The sequence below is a fragment of the Heterodontus francisci genome, chromosome 27 (assembly GCF_036365525.1).
Source record: "Heterodontus francisci isolate sHetFra1 chromosome 27, sHetFra1.hap1, whole genome shotgun sequence".
Lineage (NCBI taxonomy): Eukaryota > Metazoa > Chordata > Chondrichthyes > Heterodontiformes > Heterodontidae > Heterodontus > Heterodontus francisci.
The window spans coordinates 26,850,008-26,869,799 of NC_090397.1; the positions used below are offsets into that span (position 1 = coordinate 26,850,008).

Sequence of the window (19,792 nt, forward strand, 5' to 3'; positions counted from 1 at the left end):
AGGAACTTGTAGATGGTGCTGTTTCCATGCGCCTGCTGCCCTTTTCCTGCTCAGTGATAGAGATTGTGGGTTTGGAAGGTGCTGTCGAAGAAGACTCGGTGGGTTGCTGCGGTGCATCATGCTGCTGCCACTGTGCATCGGTGGTGGGGGGAGTGAATGTGTTACCAATCAAGCAGCTTGCTTTGTCCAGGATGGCATCAAGCTTCTTTTGCTGTATGAGTGGATCTAAAGACGTCTGCCATTAGTTAGACTTGCCCTAACTTGTTTAATTTTGACAATATTTTGCACCGCATGTGGCTGAAAGTGCGAGCTAAAAAACTTGTAGTGAGGAAAAGAGGGCATCTGGGACCGAGTGAATAGGACAAACAGCTATGTATCTCGTTAACCAATCAGATAAACAAACTGAGGATGTGTAACTTATGATTTTAAGAATCTGCCACCAATCTTGGCAGTGAGCTCAAAAATGGTGGTCTGCCGTGATCTCATGCGCAGCAGCTCATTTAAATAGTCAGGTCGGCCCACCAGGCCCAATCACGTGAAGGGGATGGGCTGTCCGTCCCCAGCAATGATGGCAGCTGCTTGTGCGCAGGCGCTGATCATTTTAAAGGGCTACGAGCCCTACTGATTAATATTTAAAGAAACCTGGAATAAAAAAATTAAATACATTTTTTCTGCCCCTCTCCCAGCCCCTCCAATAACAAATAAATTAATTACTTGCCCTTTCTCCCCCCACCCCCAACAGCACTTACCTTGTCCACCTGACCTTTCCTCCCCCAAAGTGCATAAACTATACACTATAATCCTCCGCCAATTATATTAATAGGACCCTGCGCCGTCCCCCACCATCTCGCACTGAGAAACTTACCTCCTCCCCCCTCCCAACTAACGTTCCACCTTGGTTCCCTGGACGGGAATCTAAAGGCACGGGAGTGCCAGCCGGCGGCACGCAGATCGCACCATGACAGCCGACGGTGTAATGGTAATTAATGCATTGATTTTAATTAATTTAAATATTTCAATGTGGCTCCTGTCGCCGAGCGGCTGGGCGGGGGGTCACCAAGAGGCTTCCCTGCTGCTGGCAAAATTGGGCTGGGCCTTCCTGGCGTCGGGGTGCGTGGCGACCCTCATCCACCAGGGCCCCTGATGTTGTTGGGGTGCATCTGTAAAATTCAGCCAGAGAGTGGGAAACAAACATTGGGCTGAATTTATGAGCCCTCTGGCGTCGGGGATCGTGGCTGGGGGCCCCTGGAAAATTCTTCCAGGAGAGGCTCGTCACGACCTTCAACGCAAAGAAGGCCTCGCCACATCTTACTGGCGCTGGCGAGGCCTCGGTGTGTCACCCCTGCTGCTTGGCGGTGAGGCCTTCATTTAAATATTAAAATCAGTGAAATAACACGCAAATCACCTTCCTTGTCCCAGTGGCCGTCCCACGCTGATATTACTGCCGCCAGCCACAACCAATGCGCCTTTGGAACTCCAACGTTCCGAGGCATGACACTGATGTGAGGGGGGAAGCGTGGGGAAAACCTCTCTGGTTGCGGGGATGCTGGGAAAGGCTTTAGGGTCAAAGGGAATAAAGTCCTGGGGGGAGAACGGTCATGAGTGAAAACTCACTTTTTTGGGGAGTGGGGGGATTAGTACAAAAACATCAATGAATTATTCATTGGGGGTGTGGACAGGGAATTGAAAATGTGAATAAATGAATGTCTGCATTTTTAAGCGTTCTGTCACTTTAAAACTTTTAATGAGACTGACGAGCCTGAAGCACTTTAAAAATGGCGCCTGCGCGGTGTCGCTGGACACCTTTGCTGGGGACCGATCGGCCGCCCCCTCTATGTCATCGGGGACGGCAGCTCCGCCCCCCCCCCAATTAAATGAGCCTCCGTGTGAAATATTGTCGGGGCTCAGCGACAGCGCATCTGTGCCTGAAGGCCAACAACTTCAAAGCATGCAGTTGCAATGTGCGGCGCTAATAAAATTCAGCCCTTTAGATTAAATAAGTGGGAGGGAAAAAAGGGACAGACAGGAAAAGTAAAAAAAAAGTTTCAATTTTAAATTTCAGTTTTTAAAAGTATCCTACAACAATTAAAACCTGAAGAATGAGACTCGTAATAATTTTCAGCGGCAGAGAGTTTTATTGACTGTAATTAACAATTAGCACATTGTTACAAGAATCTCTGACAGCTAATTCAGGTTTGAAGAACAATGCATGGATTAAACGGCTTCAAAAAAAGCTCCTTGTATCACTTAAGACCAGCTCTAATTTTCTGTTGCTAGTTTAGTTTGTATCTACCGCACAAGTACAACTTCATGCCATTCCATGCATTTCAGCAGTGAACCATACAGCATGATGCCGTTTTTGTGAAGCTAACTGCATCTTGGACAGAAACTTTTGGATGTCTGCATTTAATTGAGCATGTATCCTGGCCTCAAGTTGCTGTAGCATTTGTGCATATATGACAGCGAGCTATTAGCTTTAGCATTTGACACATTTCAATTGTCCTTGGATCTTAGAGTGGTGCCAGACCACTGGTGGACTGCAAATATTACACTCTCTTCAAAAAAGGGGAAAGGGATAAAATTTCTAACTACAGGCCAATCAGTTTAACATTAGTGGTGGGAAAACTACTAGATACCAATGCAAAGGACTAAATTCTCACTTGGAGAAGCATGGGTTGATAAGGAACAGCCAGCATAGATTTGTTAAAGGGAAATCGTATCTGACTAATCTGATTGAGTTCTTCAATGAAAGATGGATGAAGATAGTTGAGCAGATGCTGTGAATATGTACTTTCAAAAGGTATTGGATAAAGTACCTTAACAATCTTATTTGGAAAATAGAAGTACATGGCTCTGAAGGGAGAGTATTAACATGGGTAAAAAATCGGCCAAGGGATAGAAAGTAGAGTGTATTGGTGAACAAATGCTTTTTGGACAGGAGACATAATGCAATTGGCTGCCCCAGGGGTCGTTATTAGGAACATTACTTTACTTGTTATAGATAAATGACCCATACTTGTGTGTAGGGAGTACAATTTTGAAGTTTGTGGACAGTACAAAACTTCGGAATATAATAAATAATGACCATGGTAGTAGCACACGAACATACGAATTAGGGAGCAGGAGTAGGCCACTCTGCCCCTCGAGCCTGCTCTGCCATTCAACAAGATCATGGCTGATCTGATTGTAACCTCAACTCCACATTCCCACCTACCTCCAATAACCTTTCACCTCTTGCTTATCAAGAATTCCACAGGTTCACCACCCTCTGAGTGATGAAATTTCTCCTCATCTCGGTTCTAAATGGCATACCCCGTATCCTGAGACTGTGACCCCTGGTTCTGGACTTCCCAGCCATCGGGAACATCCTCCCTGCATCTGGCCTGTCTAGTCCTGTTAGAATTTTATAGATTTCTATGAGATCCTCTCATTCTTCTAAACTCTAGTGAATATAGGCCTAGTCGACCCAATCTCTCCTCATATGTCAATCCTGCCATCCCAGGAATCAGCCTAGTAAATCTTCTTTGCACTTCCTCCATGGCAGGAACATCCTTCCTCAGATAAGGAGACCAAAACGGCACACACTACTCCTGATGTGGTCTCACCAAGGCCTTGCATAACTGCAGTAAGACATCCTTGCTCCTCTTGCAATGAAGGCCAACATACCATTCGCCTTCCTAACTGCCTGCTGCACCTGAATGCTTGCTTTCAGTGACTGATGTACAAGGACAGCCAGGTCTCGTTCCACCTCCCCCTTTCCCAATCTTTCACCATTCAGATAATAATCAGCCTTTCTGTTTTTACAACCAAAGTGGATAACCTCACATTTATCCACATTATACTGCATCTGCCATCTGGAGTATTGTGTACAGTTTTGGTCTCCTTATCTGAGGGAGGATGTTCTTGCTATGGAGGGAGTGCAGCGAATGTTCACCAGACTAATTCCTGGGATCGTAGGACTGACGTTTGAATAGAGATTGGTTAATTAGGCTTATATTCGCTAGAGTTTAGAAGAATGAGAGGGGATCTCATAGAAACCTACAAAATTCTAACAGGACTGGACAGACTAAATGCAGGAAGGATGTTCCCGATGGTGGGGGAGTCCAGGACTAGGGGTCACAGTCTAAGGATAAGGGGTAAGCCATTTAGGACTGAGATGAGGAGAGATTTCTTCACCCAGAGAGTGGTGAACCTGTGGAATTCTCTACCACGGAAAGCAGTTAAGGCCAAATCATTAAATATATTCAAGAGTCGGCTATAATTCTTAGGGCTAATGGGATCAAGGGATACGGGGAGAAAGCAGGAACAGGTTACTGAATTTGGATGATCAGCCATGATTGTATTGAATGGTGGAGCAGGCTCGAAGGGCCGAATAGCCTACTCCTATTTTTCTATGTTTCTATGCCATGCATTTGCGCACTCACCCAAAGTGTCCAAATCACATTGGAGCCTCTTTGCATCCTCCTCACAGCTCATGGTCCTCCCCAGGTTTGTGTCATCTGCAAACTTGGAAATGTTACATTTAATTCCCTCACCCAAGTCATTAATATATATTGTGAATAGCCAGGGCCCAAGCATTTATTCCTGCGGTATCCCACTAGTCACTGCCTGCCACCTGGAGAAAGACCTGTTTATTCCTACTCTCTGCCAACCAATTCTCAATCCATGCCAATATATTACCCCCAATCCCATGTGCTTCAACTTTGCACACTAGCCTCTTATGTGGGACCTTATCAAAAGCCTTCTGAAAATCCAAATGCACCACATCCACTGGTTCTCCCTTATCTATTCTACTAGTTACATCCTCAAACAACTCCAGTAGATTTGTTAAGCACGATTTCCCTTTTGTAAACCCATGCTGGCTTTGTCCAATCCTGTTTATGCTTTCCAGGTGTTCTGCTGTCACATCCTTTATAATAGACTCCCGCATGTTCGCCACTACTGATGTAAGGCTAACTGGTCTGTAATTCCCTGTTTTTCTCAAATAGTGGGGTTACATTTGCAACCCTCTAATCTGTAGGAACTGCTCCAGAGACTATAGAATTTTGGAAGATGACCACCAATGCATCCACTATTTCCAGGGCCACTTCCTTCAGTACTCTGGGATGTAGATTATCAGGCCCTGGGGATTTGTCAGCCTTTAAGCCCATTAATTTCCCTAGCACTATTTTTTTTTTACTGATACTGATTTCCTTCAGTTCCTCCTCCTCATTAGACCTTTGTTTCCCGAACATTTCTGGGAGGTTAGTTGTGTCCTCCTTTGTGAAGACAGAACCAAAGTATGTGTTTAATTGTTCTACCATTTCTTTGTTCCCCATTATAATTGCCCCTGTTTCTGACTGTAAGGGACCTACATTTGTCTTCGCTAATCTTTTTCTCTTCACATATTTATAGAAGTACAGTACATCCACTGGTTCCCCTTTATCCACAGCACATGTTACTTCTTCAAAGAACTCCAATAAATTTGTTAAACATGATTTCCCTTTCACAAAACCACACTGACTCTGCCTGATTACTTTGAATTTTTCTAAGTGCACTGCTATAACATCTTTAATAATAGCTCCCAACATTTTCCCTATGACAAATGTTAAGCTAACTGGCCTGTAGTTTCCTGCTTTCTGTCTCCCACCCTTTTTGAATAAAGGAGATAGATTGGCTATTTTCCAGTCTAATGGAACCTTCCCTGAATCTGGGGAATTTTAGAAAATTAAAACCAACGCATCAACTATCTCCCTAGCCACTTCTTTTAAGACCCTTGGATGAAGTCCATCAGGACCCGAGGACTTGTCAGCCCATAGCTCCAACAATGTGTTCAGTACCACTTCCCTGGTGATTGTAATTTTTGTAAGTTCCCTCCTCCCTCCATTTCCTTATTTTACAGCTATTTCTGGGATGTTACTTATATACTCTATGGTGAAGACCAATACAAAATTCATCTGCCATCTCCTTATTTTCCCTTATTAATTCCCCAGATTCTCTTTCTACAGGACCAATGCTCACTTTGTTAAATATTTTCTTTTTAAAATATCTATAGCAACTCCTACTATCTGTTTTTATATTTCTAGCCAGCTTTCTCTCATACTCTAATCTTTCCCTCCTTAATAGTCTTTTCATCATTCTTTGCTGCTTTTTATATTCTGTCCAATCTTCTGACCTGCTACCCATCTTTGTGCAATTATATGCTTTTTCTTTAAGTTTGATACTATCTTTAACTTTTTTAGTTCACCACAGATTCCCCAGGGAATCTTTCTTTCTTGTTGGACTGTATCTATTCTGTGTATTCTGAAATATCCCCTTAAATGTCTGCCATTGCATCTCTATTAACCTATCCCTTAACCTACTTTGCCAGGTCACTTTGGTTAGCTCTTTCATGCCCTCATAATTGCCCTTATTTTATTTTAAAATACTATTCAGAGCCACTCTTCTCTCCCTCAAACTGAATGTAAAATTCAATCATATTATGATCGCTGATGTCTCGGGGTGCCTTCACTATGAGGTAATTAATTAGTTTAGTTTAGTTTAGAGATACAGCACTGAAACAGGCCCTTCAGCCCACCGAGTCTGTGCCGACCATCAACCACCCATTTATACTAATCCTACACTAATCCCATATTCCTACCACATCCCCACCTGTCCCTATATATTTCCCTACCACCTACCTATACTAGGGGCAATTTATAATGGCCAATTTACCTACCAACCTGCAAGTCTTTTGGCATGTGGGAGGAAACCGGAGCACCCGGAGAAAACCCACGCAGACACAGGGAGAACTTGCAAACTCCACACAGGCAGTACCCAGAATTGAACCCAGGTCACTGGGGCTGTGAGGCTGCGGTGCTAACCACTGCGCCACTGTGCCGCCTCTTCAGCCCTGAGCAGATGTCCTGAACCCTGGCACCGAGCAGGCACCACAGCCTTCTGGACTCTCGCTCTTTGCTGTAGAGAACAGTGTCAATCCCCCTCACTATACTGTTCCCTACTACCGCTACCCTTTATGTTCCCCCTGCTTGAACTGCTTCCTGTACCATGATGCCATGGTCAGTCTGCTCATCCACACTACAGCTCTTGGTCTTGTACATACAAGCTGCAAGACCCTGAAACTTGTTGCTCAATTGCAAGGGCTGAGGCTCCTCCACTTCCACTTTCTCGATCCCTTTACCTGCCTGACTCGCAGTCACATCCCCTGTCCCTGATCACTGCCCAAAATAGATGACCCTATCCTTAGGGGTATGACTGCCTTCTGGAACAAAGTGTCCAGCTAACTTTCCCCATCCCTGATGCATTGCAGCGTCTGCAGCTCAGCCTCCAGCTCAATGACTCTGAGCTGAAGCTCCTCAAGCCGCAGACACATACTACAGACGTGGTTGCCATGGATTGCCGTAGATTCCTGGAGCTCCCACATACTGCAGCTGAAACACATCACCTGTGCTGCCATCTTTATTGTGTGAATTTAATTAAATTTATCTTAATTATAGTTCCCCTGCTTACCAACCTCCCTCACTTACCAAACACCCTTCTTCACACTCTATGCCCTCCAGCAGAACTCAGTGCAGACAAGCAGCACTGAGAATCCCTGAATGTATACTCTCTGAAAACAATGATGTGTTAGCTTTGCTAGAGCTCAGAAACTAGTTTAATCTAGCTACCTAACTAGCTACAGCTACTCTCAGAGAGCTTTAATACCTCTGTTTAAAACTATAAGAAACCTAACTTGCCTCTTAACTTAAGGGGGTTGTTTTCAGATTGGTGAAATGGGCAGAAATGGTGCAATTTAATACAGATAAATGTGAAGTGATGCACTTTGCGAGAAACAACATGGAGAGCGAGTATAATCTAAATGTACTATTTTGGGGGGGAGGGTTTGGTGATGGTGCAAGAACAGAGGATCCTGGGGGGGGTGATATTTACAAATCTTTGAAGGTTGAGCAGGCAGTTAAGAAAGGATATGTGATACTTGGCTTTATAAATAGGGGTATTAAGTACAAAAACAAGGAAATCATGCTAAATCTTTACAAATCTCTGTTTAGGCTCCAGCTGAATTATTGTGCACAATTCTGGGCACCACACTTTAGGAAGATGTCAAAGCCTTTAATAGGGTAAAGAGATTGTTTACCAGGATGATACCAGCGATGAGGGAGTCAGTTATGTGAAGAGACTGGTGAAGCTGGGATTATTCAGCTTTGAGCAGAGAAGGTTAAAGAGTGGCCAAATAGTGGTGTTGAGAATTATGAGGGGTTTTGATAGAGCCAGAAGGGAAGGAAATCTGCTGTCCTGACCTGGTCTGGCCGCCATGTGACTGCAGACCCACAGAAATGTGGTTGACTCTTAACTGCCCTCTGAAATGGCTGAGCAAGCCATTCAGTTGTCAAGGGCAGTTAGGGATGGGTGACAAATGCTGGCCTTGCCAGTGATGCCCACATCCCATGAAAGAATAAAATAAAAGGGAGAAACTATGACAAGGGTCAGTAACCACAGGTCATGGATTTAAAATAATTGGCAAAAGAACTAGAGGTGAAATGAGAAATTTCTTTACACAGCCGTTAAGACCATAAGAAATAGGAGCAGGCATAGGCCATACGGCTCCTCGGATTGATAAGATTTAAACCGCACTCCCTGAAAGGGTGGTGGAATCAGTTCCATCGGAACTAATTTGCGGGGGTGTGGGACTAAATTGAATAGCTCTTTAAAAAAGTTGGCGCAAGTGTGATGGGCCAAGTTGCCTCCTTCTGTGCTGTAAGATTCTATGAAATTATGGGCCATTTGCTGAGATATGAGGTTGAATTTTGATGCCATTTTTGCATAATAGTGGTGTAGAAAATGTGTGGGAAAATATTTCTGGCAGTGTCATCATGCAAGCCATTTTCGTTCATTTTTCTGCCATTAAATCCCTCTGAATTCGTGTGTACTCTTTTGCCCTTCTTGTGATCTGGCCACCGAGGCCTGAGTATTCTCTTTACATATATTATAATGAGGACCAGTGGCTTTGGAGCTCTGATTTTCTTTGCCTGGAAATGGATTCCAGATAACTTATACTGAGAACTTTATGATACAGCTGCTACCAGGTTCAGCTGATACAGGCAGAAATGAAGCGTTTCTGAGCCAGATGATCCTTTGATATTCAGGAGACAGAGCAGGTGGGAGTTGGAAGGCTATTTCTGTGTGGTGATTCACAGGGCTGCTAGTGATGGCTTAGGTTTCAATCATTAATTTGCCATTGCTAGTATTCCACCAACATCACCATCAATCATGGCAAGAGACAAGTACCACCCCAAGCGTTCCATAGCTTCTTCCTTGTACAGAATATGGTTTAAAGATAGTGATGCACCCTGCAGTGGTCTGCCTCTGGCATTTTCTCCTGCAAGTAGGCAGAATAAATGAGGGAAGGGTTAGTAGTTGATGTGGCAAGGGAGAGCTGAAGTAAGAGATGTGGGGAATAATGGCCTTTTTCTCGAGTTGGAAGGGATTTTAGGTTGTGCATGATATGTAATTGCCGTAAGGGAAATTGGGCAGCCATAGTGCAAAGTAGCAAGACAGAGACTCTATAACCAGAGTGCATTGTGAAGGTTGAGTTGTCACAAGCTTGTTTTAAGAAGGTGAAGTGTGTGTGCAAGGAAGAAAAGCGAGAGTGTTACATTTCCTATCCAGATGACACCATTGAACTTCTTGTGACACTGGTCTGCAGTGCTAGGGCTGTGAGAGTTCACATTCAGTGCCAGTGCCAGCTCCCTCCAGGTGGCATGAATAATATTTCTGGCAGGTTTGTTGGCATTGACACCTAGGAGTCTATGCCATCTTGGAGGCCAGAATCAGAAACATTCTGCACTCTTCTTCTGTACTGTGATGCCATACCAAGCCTTCGTGTTTGGTTGCTTACTGCAGAGGGTCCTACTCTAGGGACTGTCGAAAAATGTAATTATAAGATCGCTGAAACATGCAGTAAAGTTATCTGAGAGTCATGTGCATGATATAAGCCTTATCCTGGAACTATCTTTTTAAAGACTACACTCCAGTTTCTCTGCTAATTACACCAATTTTACACAGGATTTACACCGGTAACTACTCTATGGGTTTTCAGTTGAGCAGACTAAGGAAACCTTGTGCAAATACCTCATTAGACCACCAGTAGGTGCAAATCATTTTTCATAGGTACGACTCACTGTGGAAATTCACCCCCTGGTCTTAATGATGGGATGAAAGGGGTCTCAGTAGGAGAAGTTTAGATAATTCCAATTCCAAAGCCCATTGTACAAGATTGCATATGATTTTGTAAACATTCTCACTAAATTACCAGAACGGCTATAAGAATGAATGGTATGGAAAATTGACGATGTCATTTGGTCCAGTGGGGGTGGGGTGGAGTGAATTTTGTTTTGTGGTGGAGATTAAACCACATTGTCAAGTCAAAAGACTTATTGGACAAACCTGTGAGTGAGTAATTCTGATGCTGGGTGCACAAGGAAGGAAAAGTGAGTAGAATTAGCAGAGAGATATCGAACAAGTCAAAAGATATTGTGTTGTTGCTGTGCAGGCTGTTGATCGGAACCAATCCTCATCTTGATTATATAAATCTACAAAAAACAGGGGTAAAAAGTACAATGTGATTACCATGTTAAAAAGTGGTACCAGTCGGAATATTAGTTTTAACATTATAACATATTGTATTTCCATTGTTTCTAACTCTAATTTTATCAATTAGAACTAGATTGGCTCTCTAAGCCTGATCCGGAAAGTGTTGTAACTGCTTCAGTATCAAGTAGCAGTTCCGGTGAGTATATGTTTGTCCTTTCATTCAGATGTTTGAATATCTAAGTACACCATTTGTTACCTTATATAACACTGAACTAAATTTCTGCTGTTTTGGTGCAAGGTTATTATTTACAATATTCTTTCAGGTACCTGCAGAACATGGGGAAGTGGAGGATTCAGGACATTTGACGATAATTTCTACCATTTTACATCAAATTGTGATTTCACTTTGAGCTCCATTTGCCAAGACCCAAGAAACTTGGACATAAATGTTCGCCGAGGATCATGGGGCCAACTGGAACATATTTACATGGAAATAGAAGGTGTCAACATTGTTGTGGAAGAGGGGATAATTAAGGTTAAGGATAAAATGTAAGTTTTGCTTTGATAAATTTTGTTTTTTTTAAGATGTGTTTTCAAATTCAAATTACAACCCTGCATTTCCACATGGTGAATCGCACTACATTGGTGTCAATATGAGACGGATTTTACCATCCCTTGGTTTGTAGAGCTGTTTGCATGAGAGTTTCATGGATCAGCTCAATTGCATATCCACTGGGGGAGTCATTGGTGTAAATTCCATGTAATAAGGGTATAATTTGCAGGGATGTTTGGAAATTAGATTCAACCTTTTAAAAGCCACTTATCACAGAAGATTGCAACAGCCGGCTGAGGGAGCAGCAGGGAACTGCTTCGTGATTTGATGTCAACCAACTTGACTTGATGTCTATGAGTCTTATAGTGCCACTTTTAAAGAGCATCTACCATAGGAGCAGCTATAGAAGGCAAGGTACAGAGACGTAGAAGAAGAGGTCACAATGTTAATGAGTAGGACCTCTAAATTGTCTTCAATGAAATAAAACAGAGGAAATACATACTGCTGGATGTCCATCGGATGAAACCTCCAAAAACATCTCTTGTTAAATGACTTGCCACTAAGTGTCAACTCTGTCACCCACAGGACTACGGAACAGTGCTGCAAAAACTTCAGTAACCTGATCAGGGCATGCATATGCTGCTCTTGCTTTACTTACTTGGGCATGCTAGGCATCAACACTTTACCATCTATAATTAGCAGCTGCACAAAGAACTCTTTGCAATACATGCTAATTAAGGGAGAGCACTATCTTAGGATCTTGCACACTCGGCCCCTCCTTATCTCTGTAACCACCTCCAAGAATTCTGCTTTTGCGCATTTCCCACTATCCGCTCCACCACTGCATTCAGCTGTCTAAGCCCTAAGCTCTGGAATTCCCTCCCCAAACCTCCCTGCGCCTCTATCTCTTGTTTCCTTTAATATGTTCCTTAAAACCTGCCTCTTTGACCAAATCTTTTGTCATCTGTTCTAATAACTTCTTCTTAGGCCCATTGCCAATTTGTGTCTGATTATGCTTCTGTGAAACACTTTGGGAAGTTTTGCTTGCATAATTCTGAAACATCTCCCTCCATTTGAACAGACTGATATCACCTCAGCTCTTAATTTAGCTACGCTATGCCACCTATCACACACTCCTCAGTTGTTGCCTCATTCACACAATCTTCTTGCAAGATTAACTAGTGCACAATGCCTTTGAGAAGCAAGCTATGGACCTCAAGGAGAGGCACTTCTGTTCTTGTTGCAAGGGATGACAAAGTCAAGGCCAATGCCAGGTTAGTGGCTGAACATCTGCACAGTTTTGTTGACACCCTTGTGAAACAATACACAGCCCAATACTTCCATTCCTTTCTCTATGTTTTTAATGCCAATGCATTCTTAACTTCTAGCCTCCTTTCCAATAGATTCATCACAGAATTGAGGGTAGAGGATGATGGTGATGCTGAGGAAGAGGGGGAAAAGGAGAAGAGACAGAACATATTCCTAATGGATGATGAGGATGACAAATGCAAGGAAGATGTTCATGAAGATGAAAAGGAAGTCAGGATCTATCCCAACCAAATATTCCTGCAACAACCTCCTGCCCTGTGTTCCTCGGTCACACCTATTCACTCCTAACGGCAACCTCTCATGCTTTATCCCTACTATGCAGCAGCTCAGATACTTTCACTTGAAAGGGAATTAGATAGTGTTAGTGCCTGATTGAATTACAGACCGTGAGGCAGTTGGAGGAATAGGTGAAGATATGCCACCTTCTCAGTGGAGAAGCCTGTCCAGAGACGTGGGACTGGAACCTATCAGTACTTGCCTGAAAAGAAGGATGTTTGAGGAACTTCACCTTTCTGTGCAGGCTCTGAGGTCAATCTAAGAACATGTGCAGCCACTGACAAGTGTAATTGTGGGGTCTAAGTTCTCATTTTAGCAACTTGGAAGCAACTTTAGGCTGGAGTTTAATTTCCATCTGGAGTTGTGCAGCTGGGGGTGCCAAGACGGATGCAAAACTGTTCAAACTTCTACGGCGTGAGCTCTTGGAGATTTTAACTATCAGGTCTCATTTGCATGGACTCTGTCAACAAATCCAAAGGGATGGTTCATGGCAGTCAGACAGATGCTTAGGAGGGGAATCGGAAAAGCATTGTAGTCGAGTGGAGGAGGGAAGCCTGGGGCAGGGGAGGCCCAAGATTTCCTTGTGGGACCTGGATCAGCACTTATGTTCCTCTGGCCCACAATGAAATAGAAAAAAGACTAAACATTGCTTACCTTTCTGGGCCTGCATTCTCTTGCCACCATATTGGCCTGGAGGGAAAGCTACGATGGATTCTCTGCACAGGCATGAGGGGACAATTGTGATTGGGTCCCAATGACATCATTGGAGCCTGAAGAAAGCTGCTGCCTTTTAGCAGGTATCCCATTCACCTGCTTAGAACAGCAAGTTAAAATTGTGATCCACAAGAAGGCAGTGGGATTGGAAGGGGTAAGTTACTGCAAACATTTCCAACAGGTAGGCAGGTTTAAAATTGACCTTTTTTTATCTTTGTTGCAGTTATCAAGTGCACTGTGGCACAACAGCATCTGCAGCAGCCTCCCACCGAAGAAGTAATCAGTGTCTCCACCTCCATAGAAGCACAGACTGCAGCTCTGATGGAAGTGGGGGGCAGAATAGACAGTATCATGCATACTGGCTGCCAGACTATTGCAACCGGGATGCAGACAGCTGCCTCTCAGGCCTTTTAGCTTCTGGTAGCTGCTGTTAGACCTTCCTGTTCGTCAGTGGGGGCATCAATTAAAGGCCAGGTGGGATAGCTGGAGGGTGATCTGCCTGAGGCTTCCACCTCAGGCAGCAGCACAGTCCAGTCTCTGGCCTTCCTCCTCAGCACCATACTAGTGGCACTAAGAGTTATCACAAGGCTGCTCAGGAACAAGCTCCAGAGATGCAGCCAACCGTCACTCCCTGCCAGAAGCAAATTGCCACGAGAGAAGGACCATTTCAGTCCTATAACCATTTTGTAGAACATAAGCAACTCTTGCAGTACACGCCCTCCGATTGCACCGAGGGAAAGCACAAGAATAGGTGTAAAAAGGTCTTTTAGCTGCCCAGAGGATGCAAAATGTTAAGAAAGAGTGGATTGTGATGTGTTCACAGATTGATTTGTTATTAATGGAGGTTACTGTCATAAGCAATCAGAACTCAGTGATGCCATTGATTCTCTAGCCAGCGGAAAAGCCCCTGGGAAGGACAGCATTACCCCTGAAATAATCAAGAGTGCCAAGCCTGCTATACTCTCAGCACTACATGAACTGCTATGCCTGTGCTGGGACGAGGGAGCAGTACCCCAGGACATGCGCGATGCCAATATCATCACCCTCTATAAAAACAAAGGTGACCGCGGTGACTGCAACAACTACTGTGGAATCTCCCTGCTCAGCATAGTGGGGAAAGTCTTTGCTCGAGTCGCTCTGAACAGGCTCCAGAAGCTGGCCGAGCGTGTCTACCCTGAGGCACAGTGTGGCTTTCGTGCAGAGAGATCGACCGTTGACATGCTGTTCTCCCTTCGTCAGATACAGGAGAAATGCCGTGAACAACAGATGCCCCTCTACATTGCTTTCATTGATCTCACCAAAGCCTTTGACCTCGTCAGCAGACGTCGTCTCTTCAGACTACTAGAAAAGATTGGCTGCCCACCAAAGCTACTAAGTAGCATCACCTCATTCCATGACAATATGAAAGGCACAATTCAACATGGTGGCTCCTCCTCAGAGTCCTTTCCTATCCTGAGTGGCGTGAAACAGGGCTGTGTTCTCGCACCCACACTTTTTGGGATTTTCTTCTCCCTGCTGCTTTCACATGCGTTCAAGTCCTCTGAAGAAGGAATTTTCCTCCACACAAGATCAGGGGGCAGGTTGTTCAACCTTGCCCGTCTAAGAGCGAAGTCCAAAGTACGGAAAGTCCTCATCAGGGAACTCCTCTTTGCTGACGATGCTGCTTTAACATCTCACACTGAAGAGTGCCTGCAGAGTCTCATCTACAGGTTTGCGGCTGCCTGCAATGAATTTGGCCTAACCATCAGCCTCAAGAAAACGAACATCATGGGGCAGGATGTCAGAAATGCTCCATCCATCAATATTGGCGACCACGCTCTGGAAATGGTTCAAGAGTTCACCTACCTAGGCTCAACTATCACCAGTAACCTGTCTCTAGATGCAGAAATCAACAAGCGCATGGGAAAGTCTTCCACTGCTATGTCCAGACTGGCCAAGAGAGTGTGGGAAAATGGCGCACTGACACGGAACACAAAAGTCCGAGTGTATCAGGCCTGTGTCCTCAGTACCTTGCTCTATGGCAGCGAGGCCTGGACAACGTATGTCAGCCAAGAGCGACGTCTCAATTCATTCCATCTTCGCTGCCTCCGGAGAATACTTGGCATCAGGTGACAGGACCGTATCTCCAACACAGAAGTCCTCGAGGTGGCCAACATCCCCAGCTTGTACACACTACTGAGTCAGCGGCGCTTGAGATGGCTTGGCCATGTGAGCCGCATGGAAGATGGCAGGATCCCCAAAGACACATTGTACAGCGAGCTCGCCACTGGTATCAGACCCACCGGTCGTCCATGTCTCTGCTATAAAGACGTCTGCAAACGTGACATGAAATCCTGTGACATTGATCACAAGTCGTGGGAGTCAGTTTCCAGCGTTCGCCAGAGCTGGCGGGCAGCCATAAAGACGGGGCTAAGATGTGGCGAGTCGAAGAGACTTAGTAGTTGGCAGGAAAAAAGACAGAGGCGCAAGGGGAGAGCCAACTGTGCAACAGCCCCGACAAACAAATTTCTCTGCAGCACCTGTGGAAGAGCCTGTCACTCTAGAATTGGTCTTTATAGCCACTCCAGGCGCTGTTTCACAAACCACTGACCACCTCCAGGCGCGTATCCATTGTCTCTTGAGATAAGGAGGCCAAAGAAGAAGAAAGAACTGTCATAGGAAAAGGTGCTTAATCGGTGCTGAATTATTCTTATTGACATGATCATGTAGGGGTATAAGATTGATTTTTGGGCAGTGTTGTGCTGGCTGCATGCATAAAATTGGTAAAGATGTACTGGTTTAGTGTTCCAATGCATCATGTGATTGGCAGGAACAGCAGTAGATGAAGTGCCTTCCTCTGTTGGGTTGGGTGTTTCATTTGACAGTCATCTGTGGGTGTGTCAGTGCTACACACTATTTTCCTGGACTTTTGGCATGCAGGATGGTGAAGATTTATTTGAAATGGGAATCCAGCATTGCTCAGTGGCAGTAAGTATCCTGATGATCATAGAAAGGACTCAGTAACATATGGGTAAGTGTAGAGGCAGCCGTTGGTGATGCTGTTGTTCCAGCCACCCAATCACCATTGCCAGAAGACCGGCTGATTTTGATGCATCCTCATTGGGTCTCTTCTTCCTTTCATGGTGATTTCTCCTCAGCTGCTGCTGGCACAATTTCTTGGCTCCGTTGCAAGGTGAAATTATACAGAATGCAGGATGCAACCATGATGGGGGAGTCTGAATGGGCTCAGTATTGAAAGAATCCCCTGGATTTATCTAGTAAGCTGAAACTCTGTTTCAATTCACCAATGTCTTGCTCTATTATTGCTTTAGTGCTCCCATGTCTTATCAGTGTACAGACTTTCAGCTGGGATTCTTGGGTGCCGAATGGGTATCATGAGCCATGGCAATAATAGATAGGCCTCGTCTCCGAATAGCTATGCTGTACAAGGATGTTGGCCTGACACATCGTGACTGCTATCAGGGTACCTTGCACACATTTGCATCATTTGTAAACAATGGCCACATGACAGCTGCACAATATTTTTATCATCTTTGCATATGGCTAATTCCAACGCTAGTTAGTTGCTGTGTTTTTCCTTTCACCAAATCTGCGGATATATTTTCTGTCAAATACTAAATTCAGTGAAAAGGTTGATCTCCGTATAAAGTAGGTTTCCTGGTTCATACTCATGCCTACATATTCAGTAAAATTAGCAAATGATGAAATGCTTTAAATTGTTTTTTCATGGGATGTGGGCATTGCTAGCAGGCCAGCATTTGTTGCCCGTCCCTAATTGCCCTTGACAACTGAGTGGCTTGCTAGGCCAATTCAGAGGGCAGTTGAGAGTCAACCACATTGCTGTGGGTCTAGAGTTACATGTAGGCCAGACCAGGTAAGGACAGCAGATTTCCTTCATTAAAGGACATTAATGAATCAGATGGGTTTTTACAACAATTGATAGTTTCATGGCACTATTACTGAGACTAGCTTTCAATTCCAGACTTTTTGTAATTAATTAAATTGCATCAGCTGCCATGATGGGATTTGAACCCATATGCCCAGGATCTTAGTCTGCACTTTTGGAGTATTAGTCCAGTGAGATTGCCCCTACACCATTGCCTCCCCCTCAAAGGAAAGAGGGACAAATTTGCATTTGTATTGTGTCTTTCACAACCTCAGGATATCCCAAAGCACTTTACAACTAACTGAGTAGTTTTGATGTATAATCACTATTGTAATGGAGGAAATATTGCAGCAAAATTGCATAAAGCAAGATACCACCAACAGGAATGTGATAATGACCAGATAATTTGTTTTGTAGTGATGTTGGTTGAGGGACAAATATTGGTCAGGACACTGGGGGGAGCTCCCAGCTCAGAGGATTGTTTACATCCATCTTTGAGGCAGACGTCGCCTCAGTTTAATATCTCATCTGAAAGACAGCTCCGCTGAGAGTGCACTACTTCTTCAGCATTGCACTGAAATGTTAGTCTAGATTTTGTGTTCAAGTTTCTGGAGTGGGAGTTGAACCAACAGCCTTTTGACTCAGAGACAAGAATGCTATCACTTTCTATAAGCTAGCTAATGTGAACTTTTTTTAAAGTGTAAATTCCCTTATATGTCATAGAAGAACTTTTCAGAAACATTTTTGCAGTGTTCACATAGCAGGACTTATTTCAGCAGCTCTTTCAGTTGACACCTTCTCTTTTATAGTGTAACAGTGCCGTACGATGACAAGGTAATCAGTATTCAGCCATATGGAATTAACTTACGGATTTCAAACAGAAAACAGACTGTATCTGTACTGTGGAACTTCCACGATGCACTATCGGTAAGAAACTTTCAAACATGCTACTTTTGGGATTAGTCTGTTTTATGTACATTCTAAACTGGGGTGCAGAAAGAGTTGCCTACAGTCTAAATCTATACTATTACTTAGGTTTTGTCAACCGTGAGTAATTCTGAAAATCAGGAATTCGCTTCCAGTTTTGCCCCTTTCTCTGATTATATATCAGTTTGGACATTTAGGTGTCATAAAATCCACAATCATTCAGAATACGATAATGTTGCAACTGCACCACAACTAGGAGAGCCAGCTGCCATATGGGGAAGAGTGGCAGGTAAACCTTCGCAGTCTACCAGTGGGTTCCCGGGGTGGGGGGGTGGGGAGGTGGTGGGCCTCATTAAAAACTGCACAATGGCCCATTGAGGGACTCTCTGGTGGCATTGACTGACCCTGCAGCTCAGGAACCACTGCTGGAATGTGAGCTCCCAACCACCCACCCTCCAGCACTGCCGATTGCCAGGAGCTGCCTGCCTGGCCCCAACTTGGTCAAAGACACCTATCTTCTCTTTGAGGGTGCCTTAGCATTGAAACACCATCTCCTTCATACAGCAGCCTCAGCAATGGCCACATGTAAGAGTGGCGCTGCTGAGGCTGCCAAGCTGCCAGCCCTCTGATTGGGCTGGCAGCTCTGGAGGGGTGAGCCACCATTCTCAATTGGGCAGCGGCCTGTTAATTGGCTGCCACCTATAAAATGCTGCCCCGGGTCCCATTGCCCACTGGTGCAGGGTCGGCTCCCACTTTCAGTCCTGGTGATGGGACTTCTCACCATCTGACAAAATTCAATCCAATGAAAAGAAACATATGGGGCTGCCCCTACAGGGGCAGAAAACAGAAGTCAGGACTGTCTCAGGGTCCCGAACCTGTCGGGAACTGTCACTCTTTGAGATTTTCATGGGGGCACCCCCTTAATTGGCATGGAGGCAAATTTCCTGTCCAATTAAGGAGTGGTGGGTGGGCACTCGTAGCTGGAGGGCAAATCAGAGGCCTTCCAGATTGAGGAGCAGCAGGCTGTGATGGCAGGTAAGTAACAGAGGGGGCGCATCAACATGGAGGCACCCTTTCACCAACTTTTTAAAACTTATCATTGAAAAATGGTTCTTGCAGCCCGGCCACCACTTCGGTTCGGGGGGGGTGTGGGTGTATTGGCGGAAGGGAGAGCTCCTCTGCAGGGTGGCATGTGGCTGCTTTCGCACCCTGGCAGGCAGGGAGGGCCTCTAGGCCTGTCTGGAGCATTGCCCCACTGGCCTGCTGCCAGGTGCCCACCTACGGGCACACAAACTGACCCCGGCTGGTGTGGGAAACTGGAGGGCGACTGGAAAATTATTTTTCTCTCCATGCAACAATTATTATTTTTACTTTCATAGGATAGGCTAGAAGATAAGACATCTGTGTTTGCAGTTACTTAAGTGTACTTTGTTTTAGAAACTGACAGAATAAAACAAAACTGCACTGCCATAATGTTACTCAAATTACCAACAACTGCTGAATCTTTATTTTTTCAATTCTATGGGTGCGAAGTTCAA

The 19,792-nt window shown here is 44.7% G+C and overlaps 1 protein-coding gene across 1 annotated transcript in view; it reads left to right on the forward strand.

Annotated features, from left to right (window-relative positions):
- The first annotated feature begins 958 nt into the window (after positions 1 to 958).
- LOC137384927 (mucin-6-like) overlaps positions 959 to 19,792 on the forward strand; it is a 36,935-nt gene continuing 18,101 nt past the window's right edge. The window contains exons 1-9 of the mRNA XM_068059636.1: positions 959 to 979; positions 1,263 to 1,355; positions 1,721 to 1,961; positions 4,431 to 4,488; positions 4,892 to 4,946; positions 7,289 to 7,379; positions 10,697 to 10,765; positions 10,893 to 11,118; positions 18,137 to 18,254. Coding sequence (XP_067915737.1) covers positions 959 to 979; positions 1,263 to 1,355; positions 1,721 to 1,961; positions 4,431 to 4,488; positions 4,892 to 4,946; positions 7,289 to 7,379; positions 10,697 to 10,765; positions 10,893 to 11,118; positions 18,137 to 18,254 — 972 coding nt within the window. The remainder of the gene's footprint in view (positions 980 to 1,262; positions 1,356 to 1,720; positions 1,962 to 4,430; positions 4,489 to 4,891; positions 4,947 to 7,288; positions 7,380 to 10,696; positions 10,766 to 10,892; positions 11,119 to 18,136; positions 18,255 to 19,792) is intronic.